Source organism: Zosterops lateralis, assembly GCF_965231275.1.
Source record: "Zosterops lateralis genome assembly, chromosome: 1".
Taxonomy (NCBI): domain Eukaryota; kingdom Metazoa; phylum Chordata; class Aves; order Passeriformes; family Zosteropidae; genus Zosterops; species Zosterops lateralis.
Genome location: NC_139762.1, coordinates 107,557,283 through 107,578,776, shown reverse-complemented (window position 1 = coordinate 107,578,776; position 21,494 = coordinate 107,557,283). Strand labels below are relative to the sequence as shown.

At 39.2% G+C, this 21,494-nt stretch overlaps 1 protein-coding gene across 2 annotated transcripts in view; it reads left to right on the top strand.

The window, feature by feature from the left end:
• Nucleotides 1-21,494, top strand: part of CDH2 (cadherin 2) — a gene marked incomplete at its 5' end in the record, with an annotated part of 114,583 nt that overhangs the window by 76,382 nt on the left and 16,707 nt on the right. For both annotated transcript variants that reach the window (XM_083868050.1, XM_083868051.1), the window contains 11 exons: nt 1,490-1,636; nt 2,707-2,862; nt 4,239-4,383; nt 5,433-5,605; nt 10,447-10,584; nt 10,946-11,131; nt 13,061-13,317; nt 14,626-14,768; nt 15,964-16,197; nt 16,516-16,749; nt 17,994-18,133. In XM_083868050.1, the coding sequence (XP_083724176.1) occupies nt 1,490-1,636; nt 2,707-2,862; nt 4,239-4,383; nt 5,433-5,605; nt 10,447-10,584; nt 10,946-11,131; nt 13,061-13,317; nt 14,626-14,768; nt 15,964-16,197; nt 16,516-16,749; nt 17,994-18,133 (1,953 nt within the window). The remainder of the gene's footprint in view (nt 1-1,489; nt 1,637-2,706; nt 2,863-4,238; nt 4,384-5,432; nt 5,606-10,446; nt 10,585-10,945; nt 11,132-13,060; nt 13,318-14,625; nt 14,769-15,963; nt 16,198-16,515; nt 16,750-17,993; nt 18,134-21,494) is intronic.

The window sequence follows — 21,494 nt, the reverse complement described above, 5'->3', positions numbered from 1 at the left end:
TAACCGCAAAATAAACAAATCTGTGATAGAGTGCATCAGTCACATTTATTAGATGGGAGCTGTAGATTTACAGCAGTAAGTAGGAAAGCACTTCTGGCAGGGAATATTGGCTTTGTCTTGTCCCGTCATAATCAAATTGGAGATTGTAAATTATTCATGATTCCAGCACTACTTGGTAAGGAGGATAGTCTCCCTCTGCTGGAAGCTGCCATAGGATAAACCATGTACTGTAACAAAAATCAGACATAGCAATATGCAGTTAGCAATATATTTACTTTAGAAAAGTGTATTAGGTTGTTTGCCTTTTTCTGTTATGTTACCTGTTGCCTGCTGTGTCTTGCCTTCTCCTTTGTGAAGGAGAAGTGCTTAGTTTACAGGAAAAGAACAAAATATATTTGTAGATTAACATACCTCTAATAGGTGCACATTAAAGATTTAAGCACAATGTTAAAATAGGTAACATGGTTATGCAATACGTTTTTCCTGAGAACACACTGGAGACCACTGCTGTGTAATCATCAGTTGTTTGTTTGCTTACTTGGTGATTGTGTTAAATCTGCTAAGGCATGTTTTTAGCAATGGAAATACAGTTATTTTGTTCATGGAAGCATAGTAAAAGAGCAGATGCTTAGATGTGCCAGAGCATGCCCTATTTAATTCCAAAGACACTATTCAGGTATCCTTACCATCAACAGAATGTAGAGTAGTAGAATCTGGCCTTCAGTTGGGCGTCTGTTCATACTTTGTGACATAATTGCCAAGATTAAAGTAAAAGTTCTTCTTTTAAAAGATTCAGAAAATGTTTTTGTCACCCTGTTTGTAACCTTAAGCAAGCTAGCTGTGTGTGCTGTCATCCAGAGGATGAAATGACTGCAGATATAGAAGGGAATAGGAAGGGAATGTTGACACCCAGCAGAGATTAATGCCCAGTGTGTAAAGTGGGTCATCTACTGCATCCATCATGGCTGACATAGGTTTAAAATAATTACAGCATTAATTCTATGGGATTTAATAGGGTCATAAATATTTGAGACATTCCTTACCAGTATGTATTAAACTTGTCTTAGAACTCAAATTACATTATAGCACACCCAGATCTAAATTTAGTGTACAGTAGCACATTACCTGAACTGAAGCTCTAGCTAATGAGAAATACATAAAGGCATACTTTTAAATCCTGCAAAATATTAACTACTTCTCAGAAAGTGCCGGATGGTTTACACATCAGTGCCACGTTATAAATGGTTTATAATTCCCTTTCTCTTCCTAGTTAAGTAAGGAAAAAAAGAGTTCTTACAATTTTGCAGTGCAGTTGTAAATGATACTGGTTATTTTCAAACTGCACTGTGAATGCAAATAAAACAGTTTGATAAACACAGAGGAAAGACAGCCTTTCAGTCAGTTATGTAATTGTACCTGAGTTACTTTATTATGTCTGCTAGTTATTCTCCTTCTACATGTGCTTAATTTTATCTTGTACCTGGGAAAGGACCAAAGGAAAATTGAAGAAATCATATTTCCATGGCAACAATACAAGCACAGCAGCCCTTTGAAGAGGCAGAAGAGAGACTGGGTTATTCCTCCAATCAACCTACCAGAAAATTCCAAAGGACCTTTTCCTCAGGAATTAGTTAGGGTAAGGAAGTTAATAGAAGTGTGGTTTCAGTGTCCCTCAGAGAGCTCTTGAAGAGATTTTGTGTAAATGATGTCTTGTTCGTCGTCCAGACATTTATCAGTCTTTTGGGCTGGTTTCTTATTGCTATTTCTACATTGCATGCTGGGATGCATCTAATTTCCTGGGGTTTAACTTGTTCTTATGCATCTGTGCTGGTGGAAGGTGACCTTGTTTTGGGTGGTGAGCGTGTTAAGAGGTATCTCTGCTGGTTCAGGAGTTCTCCAGTCTCCTGCACTGGAGTTCTCTGCCTGGGAAATGGTGTGGGAGGTGAGCAGGAAGCAGAGTGCACCAGGAGGCCAAAGGAAATGGGATTTGATGGGGTGAGGATAGCAGCTGTTCCACAGGACTCTACTGCCCAGAAGTGGCCACTGCAAGGAGCCAAGTCCCTCTTCTGGGCTGCCTTCCAACCATGGTACTGTCTGATCATGATCAGTTTGTTGGAACTTCGTGGAACATTAGCCCAAGTTGATAGGACACAGTTTCACTCTGTTCTGTTTTATGTGTGTGCTGGTAATTCAGCTGCTCCTCACAGATGCACTGTCCTTCAGTTGTTTCCTTGGACGATGAAGCAAGTTCAGTCTTTAGACAAAAATGGTGGGTTTCTAAAGAGCTGGCCTGCGGTGGAAGAGAGCCTGTAGCTTTGGTCTGGGAAGGTGTAGGAGAAAGGGAGAAACACAAACCAGACTTTTAACGTCATGTGTAATTTTATGATACCATATGTTTTCTCTAAGATCTAAAGAATTCTGCTTAAGGTAGAAGTACTTGCTTGTTTTTGTTTAACACAAATCGTTTAAATTCTGAAAAATAGGGATAATTTTACCTTTCTGAGTATCCTTTAACCAGTTTCTAACAGAGTGCTGTTGATAACTTCAGACTTTATACCAACTCTGCACCATTTCCAGAATAGTTACTTCTGCAAGTGCAGCTTAAGGAGCAAGGAGAAAATAAATAGAGCTGCTGTTTCTCTCAGCAGCAGTCCCATCCTGTGCTTGTTTGTAGCTAATGCAAACTTCATCTTTTCTGACACACAGATCAGGTCTGATCGTGATAAAAGCCTTTCTCTGCGGTACAGTGTGACTGGCCCAGGAGCTGACCAGCCTCCCACAGGCATCTTCATCATCAACCCCATCTCAGGACAGCTGTCTGTGACAAAGCCTTTAGACCGGGAGCAGATTGCTTCTTTTCATGTAAGAGTTTAATTTACCATAAATCAGATTATCAAATTGAAGATGAACATCTGCTTCAAACATGACTTGAGCAGCCAGCATTTAGTTTTGTACGAGATATGATTTGTAGCAGATTTGTATTTATTGTACTTAATAAGGCTAACTCTTACTATATTTAAGCAGCTTAAGTACATTAACATACGTAAACAGTGATTAAATGTATTTAGATAAAGTAATTTTAAAAGATTGAAATATGGATACTGTGGCTTATATTTCAAGTACAGGCCATTGATCACAGTCTCCACTGAATTGTGTACTTTCCAAAAGTTTATTTTTAATTCAGCAACTTAAATTAGGATGTGACTGCTATTAGAATCGCAGCAGCTGTGATTTGAGAAATGGATGGGAAGAATAACGTACCAATTTTTATTTTAGGGGCAAATCTAAGCATTTTAATAGAATTGGAAATTAGGCCTGTCAGCTTATGAAAATTATATTCTTTGCTCTAAAGAAATTGACAAAGTAGACCACAGATTCCAGTACCAGTGGAAAAGGAAAGTTTCAAGGAAGAGGGGGAGAGCAGGCTGTGAACTAAAGTTTGCTGTGCTTTTGGGAAACTATGCTGAAATGAACCAACTGCTGGGGAGAGTTTTCCAGTATGTTGTGGATTAAAACACTCCTTGCCTTGTGCTCTGGGGAGCCCTTTGAGTGCTGCTCCCAAACAGAGGACACAGCAGGAGGTATCTGGGGGGGAGGTGTGGGTGAAAAGCTCACTCAGACAACAGCTCTGGCATCCATAAGATTTTAACTGAGCATTTGACATTGGCAATTCAGAATTTACTGACATAGGAATTCTTATTTATATGAGTCATTTCCAGAGTGGTGAATTAATAATGCCATCTTGCTGCTTTCTAGTAGTTTCGTAGCCGTAAGATATATGTGTGTATATAGGTGACTGTGTGTATACTGTGTATATATGATGGGCATCAGCAGGAATGCTATAGAGAAAGTTGTTTTTTCCCTAACAATGGCCATGCTCTGATCTAAGTACAAAAATTTATGTTTAAATCTGCATATTTTTAGAGAATGTTTTCTAACAGTCATTATTAAAACCAGAATTCTATATGACAGTAGGCACTAGTAGTAATCAAAATAACATATCTAAAATAATTTTCATCACATCAGAGAAGGAAGTCTGCAACTTAGAATAGTTTGGAAGTCTGAACATCCGTTCCATTAGCAGCTTGGGAATTTAAAAGGTCAATATGAGGGAGCAGTGGCAGATAAAAAAATACACTGAGCTAAAAATGCCTGGTCTGAAACTTCCTGTCACTATTATTATATCTATTTGCACCTGTATGTTGTGCAAATTCTAATACTTTTAATGATTTTTGCAGCTGAGAGCACATGCAGTGGACGTAAATGGAAACCAGGTGGAAAATCCTATTGACATTGTTATTAATGTCATTGACATGAATGACAATAGACCTGAATTTTTACACCAGGTTTGGAATGGGACAGTCCCTGAGGGATCAAAGCCAGGTAATACATGGGCTCTTGGGAGGCAGAGATATTACTTTGCAGTATCGTATTTACAGTATCATTTTGAAGGTGTGATGGAGTACCTTCAGACCTTGTAATACTTTGAAAGGTGTCCTTAGTGTGATGAGCAAAATCTCAGATACTATCTTCTTATTTCACCCTATTTTTAATGCACTTTTTAGCATGCTGGGATTAATTTTCAAAAGGCAAAATTGCTATGTACATGAACTAAAACCAGGGGAGGCTTTAAGAATATGACTTCTGGTTCATGGTTTTCAAAATCCTAATTATAACATCACAGTTCTTACATTTATTTTTATGATAGACATTGATGTTCATTTAGTTGACAGGTCAGGGTATAAGAGACTTCCGAAACATCACTAGATCCAGTTCTAATTCTGATTCCCAGAGGCTTTGCAGATACTGGGATTTGAAATCAGTGTCATTTGAATTCTTGAGAAAACCTAAGTGTTGTTCAGATCTCATTAAAATTCTGATCAGCTCAGACTAAAGTTTGCACTATGGCTGAAACCGCTTTCTTAATTTGTCAGAAGTGCAAAATGAAAGGTTAGCACCAGAAATGTGTTTCCTAACTTTGCAGTGTTTACTTGGCATTTGAGATCTATCTCAAAGACTTTTGAGAGAGTATTATTTATATTGATTTTCAGTCACTATCAGTATGTCCACCAATTCTGAACAATAAGTGTATTTCCTTTGGCCCAATTAATAACATAAGTATCTAAATATGAGACATTCTCTTGTTACAGAAATGTTATTTGTGGCAGAACTGTAGGATTTCATTGTTTATGCAGCTTCTTCAGTTATAAGCAAATCTAGTCTTTTATAAACATGGAGTATTTTTATCTTCTCTTATGTATTTTAATTACTCTGTTGGTGAGTCTTGAGTTTAGCAAGTTTGTTTTAAGTAAAGAAGGAATGTGCAGATTTTTCCAAAAGAAATACATGCTTTGACCACTGCTTGTAAAGTGATCTTGTATAATCTGAGTGTAAACTGTTTATATAACACCAATTATTTATCCTGCTGCTAGGAACCTACGTGATGACTGTTACTGCCATCGATGCTGATGATCCCAACACCCAGAATGGGATGCTGAGATACAGAATCTTGTCACAGGCCCCGAGCAGCCCCTCTCCAAACATGTTTACAATCAACAATGAAACTGGTGACATTATCACTGTAGCAGCTGGGCTTGACAGAGAGGTATGGCAGATCTTAATCCCATGGGCTGGGTTGCACTTAATATTTGTGAAGATGCAGGGCTTGGGGGTGTGGGTGGGTGAGAGGCTGGACATGAGCTGACAATGTGCACTGCAGGCACATATCCAGAGCTGCATCAGAAGCAGCATGGCCAGCAGATCAAGGGAGGTAATTCTCCTCTTCTGCTCCTCTGAGACCCCACCTGGAGTGCTGCATCCAGATCTGGGGTTCTCACCACAGGAAACATGTAGACCTGCTTGGATCAGGTCCACAGTAGGGATGTGAAGATCATCAGAAGGTTGGAGCACCTCTCCTCTGAAGATAGGCCGAGAGAGCTGGGACTGTTTAGCCTGGAGAAGAAGTGGCTCTGGACAGACCTTATTGCTGCCTTCCAGTACCCAAATGTGGTCTACAGGAGAGCCTGGAGAGGGGTATTTAATAAGAGCACATAGAGACAGGACAAGGGGAGATGATTATAAACTGAAAGCATGTGAATTTAGATCAGACAAAAGGAAGAAATTCTTTACTGTGAGGGTGATAAGACACGGGAACAAGTTGCTGAGAGAAGCTATGGATGCCCCATCTCTGAAGTGCTCAAGGCCAGGTTGGATGGCATTCTGAGCAACCTGGTATAGTTGGAGGTGTCACTACCCTGGGCTGGGTGTCTGTGACTAGATGATCTTTAAGGTCACTTCTAGTCCAAACAATTTCATGATGCTATTCTATATTTCTCCTCCTCAGTTTTAACTTATTCCCTTTATTTTCACACTGTTGACACTTCATTGTCCTAGTCCCAGAACACAAAAACTCAGAGGAGAGAAAATGATGTTAGGGATGAAGTTTGGACCTACATACTCCATACACGTAGTTACTCTTGGCTGTGTGGGGTCGTGGAAGGGATCTTGTCCCATAAGCCTGTTTGCTCTTAAGAAACAGGCACAGGCTAAAGCAGAGCAATGCAATAATAATAATAATGCTAAAAAGAAATAATCTGTCAGTAATTCATTGCTACGTGCTGAGCAAGGTCCATGCTGTCTAGGCAGTTCTTCACTGTGCCCACCACTGGAGAAGGAGCGTGCCTTCTCCGGGATCCTCTGCTCTGATTCACCCATCTGTGAGGTTGAGAATAAAAATATTTCCCTCCCAACTCCAAATCTGTCACACTAACTGTGCTTTTAAACCACTTGAAAACTTCATAAGAGATAAGCATTATTTTATAAACAAGCTATAAAATCCAAATAAATCTCTTTTGAATACATCTTGTTTCAACTTCTGTATTACTAACCTCATTTTAGCTCATTAAATCCAAAGTACTGGATTTGCTGTTCATCTTTTAGCTACTTGTTTATAGTTATTTAAAATGGAGAATAGAAATGCTTTCTGAAGTTCTGCATTCGCTATTAATATTCTGATGCATTTCAGTTTGAAAAGGGGCAATCAGAAGATTTGAGAAGCTAAACAGACTGCTAGATATTGCAATTAATTTTTGAGGTTTTATTAACATTCATTCAATTTAAGTTGATTTTGAAGGGAAAGGATTTGAGCAAAGGAAAACCCTGAACTTTACAGTATTGCCCTATTAAATTAAAAGAATGATGGGCAGCTTTGCCCTTGTTTTTAAAATCCCCTGGTCATCTTTGACAGATGAACTTTCAGAAGGACATAGCGATAATTCTTGAGGTTTTATCACTTGGTGACTAGCTATACTGGAGGGATTTAACTCAGAAGAAACCAGCTGCCTGTGGAGCTTAGACCCTCACATTAACAGCTGGAAAAGCCTTGTCATTCACCATCAGTTTTCCTGATGGATCACTCTGCTGATACCCAAATGGGTATATATAAACATTTCTTGAACATGCTGGATATTAATGATTAACGTTAAATCATTCAAATATTAAATTAGACTAATATAAGATAAAATGATTTCCTTCCCAAGCTTTGCTTCCTCCATTTCCTGAGTCATTTTGTGGAAGTCAATTACATTAAAATGACTGGGAATCTAAACTGCCAAAGCTAAATCGTTTTCTGACTGGGCTGGGGAGTCCCTTGTTGTCCATGTACCCCAGCTTCTGCCTTTCCACTCTTTCCTACAAGTCTTGTCTCTCTTTATAAAGCTCTAATTAAGTCATAAAATACTAGACTGAATTTTAAATTCTTATATAATGTGACACATTTTTTTATGGGAGCATAAGTGTTGTAGGCATTTAAAAAAAAAGTGGTTCCTCTGATAGCATTCCTCATCTGCTGGTATTTTAGATTAACATGCACAATGCATTATCTCTGCTAACATGCACAGGAAGAGATTTGCTTAGGTAAGGAAACTCAGCTTAAGGCAGAAGAAATCTTTCATTTGTTATCTCAAAAGATGCTGTTTCATGAGATCCAGCTGCTCTTATTTCTTCCGTTATTGCTGTGGAATTCATTTCAGCATTAAAACATCTGCCTTAGTGCTGGAGGTGCTGAAGAAGTCAGGCAGGGTACTTAAATTTACACACTGACATTCCTGCCTCACGTGAGGTTAATTCAGTGAAGTGCTCTTTTATTTGGCCTGTGTTGAAGTGGAAAGATGTGAACTGATGAGGTCTGCGTTCTTTCTTGAAGCTGCCAGTTCGCTTTTGGATGTGTTGCTGCTAAGTCTCTGTACAGGCTGCTGACACATGCTCCACAGCTTATTTCTGGCTGCTTCTCAAACCACAGTAAAAAGAGGAGACCCACCTCCCCCATTTTCTCCATGCCTGGAAAGTTGTGTGCTTGTTGATTTCTGAAATTTCACTCTCAGCAGTTGATCTGCTTTATGTGAGTGCTGGGAAGAGGGGAAAAAAACAAAGAACCAAACGAAAGCACTGGTATGCTGTCTTGGGGCACTTTCTGGGCAAGTTTTTAGTGTGCTGGTTCTGTTGGAATTAAATAAGATGATTGTAAGGAAGCTGAGTCTCTGTGTAATAATAATGGAGTTTCCTTAATGAAATTTGCTTCTTGGGATCAATGTGTTAAGACCCAGATGAATCAGAAGCACCTGCTGTTTCAATAACATAGAATCTTATGGCAGTGAGATTTGCTTCAATACTGCTTTAGATTTTATTGCTTCACAGTAAGTAAAGTATGATTTTTTTCCTGGATGAAAGTGGTAAAAGCATGTCTTTGATTCCCTCATGGCTACTACTCTTGTTGGTGTCATGAAGGAAACCTTTAAGATATTTTAGAGCCTTTTGAAGGTCAGTTTGCAAGTATATTTTCCAAGCAAGAATTCACATATGTACATATTTATGCATTATTAAACATATATACTGCACTTCCATAGACTCAATACTAGTCTTGCTTTTTTAAAAGAATTGTGGGATGCATATGTAACAATACACATTTGGGGTGTCTTGTAAGGGTTTCTTTGTGAAGGAGGGCATAAGCAGAAATCGTTATCTTCAGTGGGAGATAAAGATCCATACAGCTAATTTTAAAAACTTTCTATTCCGTGACTCATTGTCGCTGCTTGGATATGTGCAAACGGTTTAACCTCTCATGTCTGTCATACTGTCTGGCCAAAGTTTGAAAGAAAGCTAAATACTCTCAGTGGAATTGTCCTTGCTTATTTTTTGTATCAATACCTGTAATTCCTTTTTGTAAATGGTGTGATTCTAGGGGTATCCTGCTTAGGGTCTGGAGTTGGACTCTCTGATCCTGATGGGTCCGTTCCAACTGAGCATGTTTCATGATTCTATAAATTGTTTCCATGAGAAGTAATCTGTCATATACCCCATTCTTTAGACAGTGAAAGAAAATAACACACCAAGGGGAAAAAAAAATCCCCTAAACATAAAAATAGGCTCTTCTTGAAATATTTTTGTTTTGTCAAAAGGTTTTTGCAAGTGTTATTAAACTGTTTGTGAAAGTGCTGTTTCAAAGTAACAGCAGCTCCTTATGTTTGTGTTCTTTCTTTTGGGAAGAACTGGATGGTAACACTTCTCTCCAAGGAAGGACAATGGACTGGTAAATGAAGGAGCAGGCACAATATTTGAGAGCAATGAGTTAAAATTAACTTTTCAGCAATTCTATACAGTAAATATCTTTATGATTTTAATTTTTTTATTTAATAGAACCTTGTTGATGTTGTTTTAAATGCACACCAGGCTGAGGTCAGGTCTCTGCCAGGCATTTCTGGTGCTTAGGGACCCTGGCCACACTCCAGCTGTGAGGGGGGAGCGAGTGCCCGGCTCAAGGGCCGTTAGCAGCAGTGGCAGGAGAGGGGGCCCATGGCTGCCACACTCAGCCGGGGCGTTTGACATTTATGGAAATAACCCGTTTGGTGCTTCCCTCCCCCTTTCTCCCAGTGCCCTTACTCATCTCTGTTGGCCTCGACATCTTTGGTTTCCATAGAGATCACAAGAAGTTGCAGCAGCAGTTTTATACTCAGGCTTGGCTGAAACAAAACCTTGGCAGTTGTGGCCATTTGGCCGACAAACCTACCTTGGCTCAGTGCTCTCAAATGCTTTTGAGGACTTTCCCTGTTTTAGTTTAAAATGCACTCTGGTTCTCTTTTCACCATTTGAAAAGCGTTGTTAAACCTGTGATCATGCATTAACTGTCTAAAGTGGTTTATCAGAGTAGGAAGCAGTCAGCCTGTCCTTACCTTGATGGTCTTTGAAGAAAGTCAAACAGTACTTCAATATAAGCAACTTGCTGCTGCATTCCTGTGGCACAAACTTGGCTCCTGTCATTTCGGGTGATGCTAACTAGAATAAACTGTGTGATAGGCTCCATTGCTTAGCAGAGTGCAGTTTTGGGAACACCTGCTGTCCTATGGCAATGTTAGTTTTGTCTAAAACTTATGTTGTCGTTTTGTGTTTTAGAAAGTACAACAATATACATTAATAATTCAAGCTACGGACATGGAAGGAAACCCAACATATGGTCTTTCAAACACAGCAACTGCTGTCATCGCTGTGACAGATGTCAATGACAATCCTCCAGAGTTCACTGCCATGACTGTAAGTACAGGATAGGAGTTACTGAAGGGTGTGCATATTTATAACCGCTCTCTGTTTCTCTCATTATATTCACAGACAGTAAATATTTATTACTTATTAAATACCATACTGGCAGGCAGAATGAAAATATGTGCAGAATATATATCCCTTACATAGAGTGTTCCGCTTTTGACCAAAAGGCAAAAGCTGACGAGGGAATCAAGCCATTGTTTCTCTGGGTGGCCTCAGGTAAACTTCATTAGATAAATTGTCAGAGCTCCAGTGAAGAGAGATGGGCTGCCCCACTTCGATGAATGTTCAGCCTGATGGGGCTCTTGCATGCTTCTCCAGATGAGGTGAAGTGTTCCCATGGTTTTTGCAGTTCTACGGGGAAGTCCCGGAGAACAGGGTGGATGTGATCGTGGCCAATCTGACGGTGACAGATAAGGACCAGCCGCACACGCCGGCCTGGAACGCCATGTACCGCATGACGGGGGGAGACCCCACCGGCCGCTTCACCATCCTCACCGACCCCAACAGCAACGACGGGCTGGTCACTGTCGTGAAGGTGAGGCATGCTGGGGTTTCATGCTGGCATTCTGAGAATTCAGAATTCAGCAGAGGTGGAAGAAGCGGGAGAACGCTGGGAAATTAGAATTCCTGAGGCGAACCTGAATCTGGGATAAAATAGATGCTCCCTTTCTTGTGGAATCTAGTAATCTGTCTCTTCAAATGTCTCTTCTCTTGCTTATGCTATCAGCAGTATTCCACCTGCTCAGTTTTAAAGTTGTCAGGCTAGGTTATTAGAAATTGCAAATTTTGAATCTTTATTTGCTAAAAGTTAAAAAATACTCTGTGAAAAAATGTCTGCTTAGTGTTTTTTGCTAGTCTAAAGGAACAACTTCCTACCTCCTCAATTAGAAGCCATACGTGTTGTCTGCTCATTTTATGTCAAGACGTTCCATTAAGGAGCAGATATAGGCAGTCAAAGCACAATCAGAGAGGAAAAAATGATAGGTGGGAGGGTACTTCTACAAGAGACATTTAAAGACTGGCTATTTTTAAAACCTCATTTAAATACCTTTTATGGAATAACCTGTCTATCTTCATTCTCTAGCCAACACAGCTCTGTGTTGAGGGACAACTTAACTTCAAGTGATAATAACAATGTGGTTCTATAATTAAACCTGCCAGGCAGTAGCCACCTTTCCTCATGACCCTCTGATAAATGTATCATCTCTGAGTTGGCCTGCACTGGTTTTGGCTGATCCATTTCAAAGTCAAATGTGCTATGCCAGTAATCCCATTTGGAAATTAAAAATTCTTTTTTTCTTTTCTCTCTTTCTTTTTTTTTTCTTTTTTCTTTTTTCTTTTTTTTTTTTTTTTTTTTGTTTTGTTTTGTTTTGTTTGGAGTGTTTGGGTTTTTTTGTTTCATTTCATTTCATTTTGTTTGATTTTAATCTTCCCAGTATCTAGGTGATAGAAAGATACAACCTGCATACAGCATTATGGGTTTTTTTTTTCAAGAACTGTCTCTGGTTTGTAACTGCTCTTCCCTAGAGGTACCAATTGTTGCATTGCAGTCTTCCAGGAAGAATTATGTGTGTGTCTGTGCTTTTTAGCACTCCTTTAAGTGCCCAGACATGGGAAGAGTTGGAAACCTGCCTACAGTTTTTATTGGCAGTGCAATGATCTGTCAACCTGTAATGAAGATTAGATTGTCTCTTGTCACTTACTTCATACTGTCACATGCCAACTGCCCCAGTAAGGTACAGGGTTTTCTTCCAGTCTGGCTTCTGCATGAGTAATACAGTGCATAGTACAAAGGCAAATCATGTGTGTCTCCAGGAACGCCTCAACCCTGTGCAGCATGGTACAGGAACTCTAGAGTCACACTGTTTTTACTTCTCCTTAAATTGGATTTCCAGCTCAGTGAGGAAATTTCCAAACTGAAGGTTGTCTTCACGGGAAGGATGGAATCTGTAGGTATACCAGAAATCAGGTTGGTTGGGATTACCAAGAGTCTTTCTAGTGAGATGCTGCGGGCATGGTAATCTCTGATCTATGGGAATATAGTCATGAACTTGTTTGAAGGAAACTTTCATCCTTCTAACAGAAAGAGGCAGCTTTCTGTCCCCAGGAGAGATCATCAGGAGGCATATGTGAATGCCTGGCACAAACCTGGGAGCTTCTTCATAATTTTCTGATTAAACTATTTGTTTCCTCATAATTTATCGGCCAGCAAACACAGTATTAGTATTTTAATGGTAATATCAGAATAGGTTTCTAGCTCTTCTGACTTCAAAACTGCTGCTAAGCAAAACCCCAGCACATGGCCTTGTGTTGAGGTGATGATATTGTGCTCTCTTCGACTCTGTGCTCACTTTTGAGAAAAGCAGTACAAGTAATCTTCAAAAATGTGCTTTAAATTTAAAATCTTCTTGTCTGTTGCTACTGTGAGTAAACTTAAACACTTCCTGCTCTTTGCCCTTCCCAGCCTATTGACTTCGAGACCAACAGGATGTTTGTACTTACCGTAGCTGCAGAAAATCAAGTGCCTTTGGCCAAGGGGATTCAGCATCCTCCTCAGTCAACAGCAACCGTGTCCATTACGGTCATTGATGTGAATGAGAGCCCATATTTTGTTCCAAACCCCAAGCTCGTGCGTCAGGAGGAAGGGCTGATGGCTGGCAGCATGCTGACAACTTTCACTGCTCAGGACCCGGATCGTTACATGCAGCAAACATCTCTAAGGTCTGTATGAGCATTTTGCAATGTCTATGTTATGGAATGGGTGGGGAGCAAAGAGGTGACATGTGAAATGACTGCATTTACCATAGCCAGAGTTATCCCAACACATCCTGTGGATTTTGTGCAGCTCTCTCCAAAGGGATTTTTGGCTGTAGAGAAGGTGAACTGACTAGTATTCATAGGTGTGTAAACTTGGTAGTTTTCTCATCCTAAGACACATTTCATCAAGATAGAATGCAGTTATGCATCTGTGGTAAAGTATATATTGTATCCCAACAAATTCAGTCAGAGCAGACAATGTGCTTCTGTGAACTAAGATAATTTGCAATTAAAATTCACCAGTAATTTTCATAAGGCAACAAAATTGGAATTTGATGAAATATGAAGGACTTTCTTCTAATTTTTTTCTCCAGCAATGCAAAACGATGTTGTTGTGTGCCTGCCTGTGAACTCTTGTACTGATAGCTATGATGATTATTTAATCATAATTTTTCTTATGTCTAAAATTTTGCTACACAAGCATGTCTCACAAGACATGGTCATTATCTGCAAAGCTAAGGCTGTGACTGCCCATGGATCAGGACTCACCTTCTCCAGCTTTTTTTTTGTTTTTTTAGCTCATGTAGAAGAAACTCCAGAACTTATGTTCTGTCTTTCCTTCCAAAATCAAGATTATAGCAATTTTATTTTCTCTTAATTTTTGGTTAGCTGTGATATTTTGCTCATTTCTGGACATAACCATCGTAGAAACGACAGCATGAGAACTTTGATATTAAGATAACTTGCACTTAATTGATGTCAAAGGGAAAATTTATCAGATGGAAGAATGGTTTTGAAAGACACTTCTCTTTCAAATTAAGATGAGAAACAGGGCCTCTGAAAATGAAGCGATATGGAAGTGTTAGAACAATGTGAGTTAGTGCAACTAACACTATCCATTTTTACCTCTCTCCTGCTCTCAGAACTCTGACAAGATGAAAATTGGTATGAATAGCTCTGTAGGTGTAGAAAAACCAAGAAGGATCCTGACTGAATATTTTAATTGAGTCTGAGTATTAATGTTATGTAGTTTACAGTAATTATATGATTTCCTCTGGTTACGTGATAACTTGCATGTCAAGGCACTTAAAGAATCAAAATGCAGGACTGGTTTTAATACGTATTTCCAAGAACTTCACTGACAGGGCTTGATAAATGGAAATTTGTAAAATGCTATCTTGAAATTCCAAAAATATGTTCAGAATACAAATTAAAATACCAATACTGTCTTTGCTGGCAGATAAATAACACAATTTATGATTAAATACACAGGTACTCAAAACTTTCAGATCCTGCAAGCTGGCTGAAAATTGACCCTGTTAATGGACAAATAACTACTACAGCTGTTTTGGACAGAGAGTCAATATATGTGCAAAACAATATGTATAATGCAACATTTCTTGCGTCTGATAATGGTATGCATCAATATTTTGTATTTTTTTTCAAAAAGCTTTTCTTCCTTGTGATTGAATGGTATTCAGTTTTACTGGGGCAGAAAACAGGATATGCTTAGAATCCATCCCATTGAAAATCTGTATTACTATCAGACTGTGTATAATTTCCCAGCTACTTGGGAAATGGCTGAAAAATAATTCTCTGAGTTTGTAGAAAAACACTGTCTTGGTTACATTAGTTGAGCTGACAGAAAATTGAAAAAACCCTGCATGGGAGTGTGGTAGGTTGAGTGAATGCACAGCATGAGTGGGCTTTATGGGGAGTAATGTGTCATTGGAGGGGCTTTGTATTTTTCCACATTCAGGCTGCAGCAGTGCAGAGAGAAAAGTATCTTTTTGTTGTCAGTTTGTTAATGACAATTAACACTGCTCAGAAATGAGTCCTTTGATTTCAGCTGGAGTGCTGCACTGTTCATAGCTGATAGCAGAAAGATGGACAGGCACAGTTAGGAACATTCTCACATTAGAAGGGAAAACTGAAATACTGGGGCTATTTGCCTTGGAAGGAAGACATGGTAAAATTTTCTGAATTGGAAGCTAGATCAACTGTTTCTATATGTTGGCTCGGTTCTGGAGAAAAAAAATAAATGGGACTGGAAGATTATGGGAGGTAGAATGGGAACCATTGCTAGTTATGTGAAAAATTCAGTGCCAAATGATCACATGAATGTGTGATTCCAGCAAGGTTTATGGAAGCATCACACATTCAATATGGATAGCAGGAATGTCTAAAAATATCATGCTGAAAGTCAGTATTAGAAAGAACTTAAATAGCATGTTTGTGGTAAAGGGCAATCTTAGGCCTTCAAAGTTAGGAAATAATTTTTCCAGAGGACCAACCGTCCCAGTATTGCATCTTCTTCTTTGAAGCCTTTGGTGTCGACCATCTCTGGAGATTAACTCTGTCTGATCAGTGAAGTGGATGAGTCCCTGATCTGTGGATCTGCAGTTACTTGATGAATTTTGCTGAGTAGGGTCATTTTTCTGAGAACAGACCACAAAAGAATTTAGCATGTTAGCAGGAGCAGTGACAGTGCTAGATTGGTTTTGTAAAAGACAGAATCCCAAAAGTGACTTAAACATACAGGAGTGTTGGTACAGCTTTAAGTAACTTTGCAACTGGAAACAGGCTTAATGCTATTTCCTTTTCTTTTAGGAATACCCCCGATGAGTGGAACTGGCACACTTCAGATATACCTGCTGGACATCAATGATAATGCCCCCCAAGTGCATCCAAAAGAAGCCACAACTTGTGAAACACTGCAGCCTAATGCTATTAACATCACTGCTGTAGACCCTGACATAGATCCAAATGCAGGCCCGTTTGCCTTTGAGCTGCCTGACACACCGGCTAGTATTAAGAGGAATTGGACCATTGTTCGAATCAGTGGTAATTAACACTATGGAAATCTTCATCCTTTTAAAGAAGCTTTCACAAATGTCTTCTCTTTGGTATTATTTCACAGCATACATGAATTTGGTTAATATGAGCAAGAAATCACCTTAGTGTAAGTTCCCCAGAGAACAAGGAATTTTAAGAAAGAAAAGATGGTCACAGGAGTCAGGAAATCTGTTACCCTGAGTGTCACATAGCAGTTTGAGCAAGAAGTTAACTCCAAGCTCAGACATGAGCTATTTTTTCCAATATTATTTTAATCCCATGTGAACAATATATACTTTTTAACCAGTGCCTTATTTTCACACACAGGTGATCATGCCCAGCTCTCCTTAAGAATCCGGTTCCTGGAGGCCGGTATCTATGACGTGCCCATAGTAATTACAGATTCTGGAAATCCACATGCATCCAGCACTTCCTTGCTGAAGGTCAAAGTTTGCCAGTGTGACTTAAATGGAGACTGCACAGATGTGGACCGGATTGTTGGTGCGGGGCTGGGCACTGGTGCCATCATTGCAATTCTGCTTTGTATCATCATCTTGCTCAGTGAGTAGATAGCTCTCTTAATTCTAACTCCTTCACTCTTGTTTTGCAAGTGCAATATTATGTTTTAGTATCAGATACCTTGACAAAGATGGAAGTTACTAAAAGCTCAGGTCCAGAAGTTGTTGCTGCATGGTGTTCAGTGTTTTGGACAAGTATGAAAACTTCTGATAGTAAAGGCTTTGGAGTTGGACAGAGTACAGCTGGCACTTGTTTGGCAGTCAAGCCCTGCAATGGGTTTGTGAGAGATTTTCCATTTATACCCACGGACACTTGTAATGTTACATCAGTGAGTGGCCAGGTTGAAGATGTGATTAGTCCCCAGGTATCAAATCTCTTTTGTGCTACCAGTATTGTGTGATTTGGTGCCACCCACAGCGGTAACTGTGCTTTTAAGGAGTGCTCTGATGTTACTACTATTGTGCTTCAGATTAATGCAAGTAGGAATTAGTGTTGGAAAGTCATACCTGGCCTGACAGGAAAGGCAGGTGTTGCAATGGTGTGTATGTTTAAGTACTACATAAAGCTGTACTAGTATTTTATTTTGTGTGAAGTGCATTGAGTAAGGGAAATGACTAAAAATCATGAGTAAGTGTCTGTCCAGTGTAGTAAATTAGATACTAACTCTCTGTAATGTTACACATTATAGTTAACTGATTGCCTATTGTGGTGGAACACAAGGGAGAGATTAGCCTGGTCGTAGTACACTGTGCACCCATCTAGAACATAGAAAATTATGGAAAAGAGTAATAAAAAAAAGCCTGGCTAAGCACATGATTCTACACAAGCACGCAGTGCATTTACTTTCTTGATACAAGATACTTTTTAAATACCAGGTATGAAACTTAACATAGCTTTATTCAAGGAGAGATTTCTTTCTGAATATAGTGGTTTATGAAGCACAGTCTTTCTTAATTCTTTTCATGACAAGTTTCTTTTGCTGATGTGGAATGGATTTGTTACTTACAACCTTGAATATGTGATTGATTTCCAATGCAAATTGCCTATAGTGGTCTGAATTTAAACATCTCTTGCTTAAGCTGCCTTCTGTCAAATTTTTAATTTTAAAAAAACCCTGTACCTGTACCTGTTCCAGACCAGTCAAATCCAACTTCATTGCTTTTTTCTGTTGTGTTTTTTTTTTCTTTCTTTCTTTTTTTAAATCTTGACATTAAATTTCTACAATCTTCTGTGGCTGTATTTCAGAATCAAGATGTGGTTTTGTCTCTCTCATTTTTGCATTACAGTTTTAGTTTTAATGTTCGTGGTATGGATGAAACGCCGTGATAAAGAGCGTCAGGCAAAGCAGCTCTTGATTGATCCTGAAGATGATGTGAGGGACAACATTCTGAAATACGATGAAGAAGGAGGTGGAGAAGAAGATCAGGTGAGGAAAGATTAATGGGTTTTATGTAAAGATTTACACTTCTCACTGCACTTTATTTTGTTTACTTTGAAACACTCTAGTAGGTAGCTAATTTTTACATTAAGTATTTGTCCTGGTTTAGGGCAAATTTGGGAGGCGGTAACTTTAAATAAAGGAAGGCAATAATTTTAAATAAAACATTGCTTTCTCATTTTGGTTTTTGCCATTGCAGATATATCAGTTGCTTGACATTTGAATAAGATGTAAAAACAGTTTTGTCCTGTTTCAGTAAAAGCATTCTGATCAGATTCCAGCTAAGGCTGTTATATTTAAATGAAAGCTAACATCCACTCTCATTGCTGTGTGTAAATTTTCCTTACTCCTTGTCTGGGAACTTGTTGGACAGCAACATAAGTGGAGGGTGCCTAATATCATCTAAACCAAATACAACCATGTCTTGGTGAGGGGTGAATGCCTTTCTAGATATATAGTAATGTTGGCTATTGACAGATTTGCCACCACTGGGATTTCAAGCTTGGAAAGCATTTAGGTTTCAAGTAGCTGTCAGGGCACATCTGTGTTTATTCAAATACCTTCCTAGACAGGTGCCATATGCATTTACTCTCATGTCACCTCTGGTTGAACTACTGCTGATATGTCAGAGGACTTAAGAGTGATGTGTATATGCTAAGAATAGCTTCTTTTTCCCCCTTCTCTCTCCAAGTTAGTGGATTTTCAAGCAGTGTGATTTCCTCCCTTTAGAGGACGTTTATTAAGTGCTTTATGAATGTGACAAACAGCAGATTTATGCACATTATTAATGGTAGAAGTAAGTGTAGTGATTACAAAGAGAGCAGTGCATATAATAGAGTCCAAGAGATTTTCCAGTTAAAAGCCTTGAAAAATTAAGTGCAATTCTTCCACACATCCCCAGTCTCAGTCATCTGGCACTTGAGTTATCTGAAAAGTGTCTCCCTTCACTGGTACAGACTTTTATGGTTTCCTTCTGCTCATTTGTTTGTTTGTCTGAAATTTGTGTTCCCCTTAGTAATTTCTATGCTTCCTGCATTTCTCCAAGTACTTTCCTACTTCCTGGCTTTTCTGCATAATGTTCTTCTTAGGCAGTTTTCAAAGGAAACTTCAGTTTATGCAGTTTTGGAAAAATGCTTATGTTAAATAAAGTGAAAACAACTCTTTTAATCTATGCATGTATTTCACTTGTTTGTACATAGTTTGAGTACAAGAACTGCATCCTGTTTGTGCATCTGTTATTGTACAGGAAAGTTACAATCCTAAAAGAAAATTAGGAAAACTCAGTCCTGTGAGAAGTAATTTTTCAGTTCACGTGTTCCCAGCTCTTGTTCATCCCGAATTCTCTGGAGGATCTGCTCAGCAATTGTCATGGATCTTTGGTTTTTAATTACTGTCCACGCAACCCTCAGGACACAGAGTGAGTTAGGTTCTGAGTACAGTCTATTGGGAAGCCATAGGTGATGGTGGGGTTGGGAAGGACTGTGCTACAGATTGGAAATATTAAGCATTGTAACAATGTACAATGAGAGCAAAATAGGAATTGTTATGTGTTACAGTTCTGCCTACTTTATCTCAGCCAAGGTCAGGATGAATGACACGGGAAGCGTAGAATCGATTCAAATCAAATGTGGTGCCCGCCTGACAGTCAGCACCCGTCAGCCCAGAAAGCCTGAAACTTTCAGCCTCCAGGGTTCCAGCAGTTACGAAGTCTCCTCTGTGCCCATGTTGTGCTGTGCTCCTCTCCAGCTGGCAGTGCTGTCTCTGTGAGAGGCACAGTTGGGGTGGTGTGGCAGGAGGAAGAGTCCTGTGGATGCCGCAGGGATTAGCGCAATGTAAACCATCCGTAATCGCCGCCTTGCACTGGCAGTGAATGGACGTGCTGCCTGCAGCCAAAGGAGAACTGCCAACGGGGGGAATAGCAGGAAAATAGGGAATTTTTAAGAAGAAATGGGGAGTAATAGGGAATTTGTAAGAAATGTGAAATTAGGACCATTTCCTCTCACAGTGGGCATAGAAAGCATCTAGACCTAGACAATTTTAAGGGCTTTACAAAAGATTGAATGATTTTTAGTCACAATTGTCCTTCTTAACTTTCTAAAGATGAATTTTAAAGCCACTACTGGGATTTAGTTATCTTCATTGCAGCCACTTTGTTCAGGTACACAGGTTCCTTTTTTGGCCCATTGACAGTGGGCCAGTCTCTGAGGGTCTAAAACACCCTTACACACTCTAAATGTAGAAAACATGTCCAGAAAAGAGCAGCTCATACAAAGTATAACACGCTTTTATGGCCACTTCTGCTGTAGCCAATTTTATGCCACTAGTAAGCAAAATGAGGTTAGGTTCTCTCATGGTTTCAAAGCTAGGAATTTGTTCCTATGCAGAATGGAGGAAGAGAGAGCACGAACTTCAACTTTTTTTTCTTTTCCCCAATGAATGATGTAAATATGTTCTGTCTTGCTTTTCAGGAAGATTATTTTACTTTATTTTGGTTAGACATTTTTTGAAAACTAAATTCTGTCTGTACTTAACCAGATGATAAGAATTCCTAGGTTTGTTTCTTCTTGGTTCCCTCCTGGCCCTCCTCACCTTCTGTGCCCAGGGGAAGGAGGGAGAATTATATATCATTGGGGTTTATTTGTTTTTGCACACATTTTATGTGAGATTTAAGAACATAGAATGCAAAGATTTTGGAATGTCCCAACAAGTCCTCTGCAAGTATTAATCTCATTTTTGCAAACCATGGCTTAGCAAAATACTGCATAAGCAAAGCTGTGTACAGAGCATTGTGGCCCAAAGGTATTGGCTATAAAGATCTTTGCATTTTTGTCAATGAAAGTATTCAAGTGTCGAAGCGAGTGTTCTGAAAAAGTACGGGACTAACATCAAAAACGTATTTTCAGAATGAGGCCTCATAGGGTGAAACTGCCACTATTCTGTTAAAATCAAGAAGAATTACTTTGTGTCACTCTTGGATCTGTAAGTCATCAGCAAATTACAGGAAAATGTTCTGCATCAATAATTTTTTTTATGGTGCACCATCCCTAAAATCCTGAGGATTGATTAAACAAGCAGCTTCAGTAGAAGGCAGTGCATGAGGTGACTCAAACACAGCCATCCAGCCCCAGGGTGCATCTCATGTGGTGAAATAAAAGGGAGTTTAAAAGCCTCATGTACATCTCAGTGAAAACAATATTTTAAAAGCTTCAGACGTTTTCATAATTGGTAAAATTATTTTTATTTATAGCCAGCAAATTACTTCTTAAAATCAAGATGGGTTTCTTAGCTGTCATGGCGGACCCAGAAAAGCCTAAAACATGTTCAGCATGTTCCTTTCAAACCCTGTACA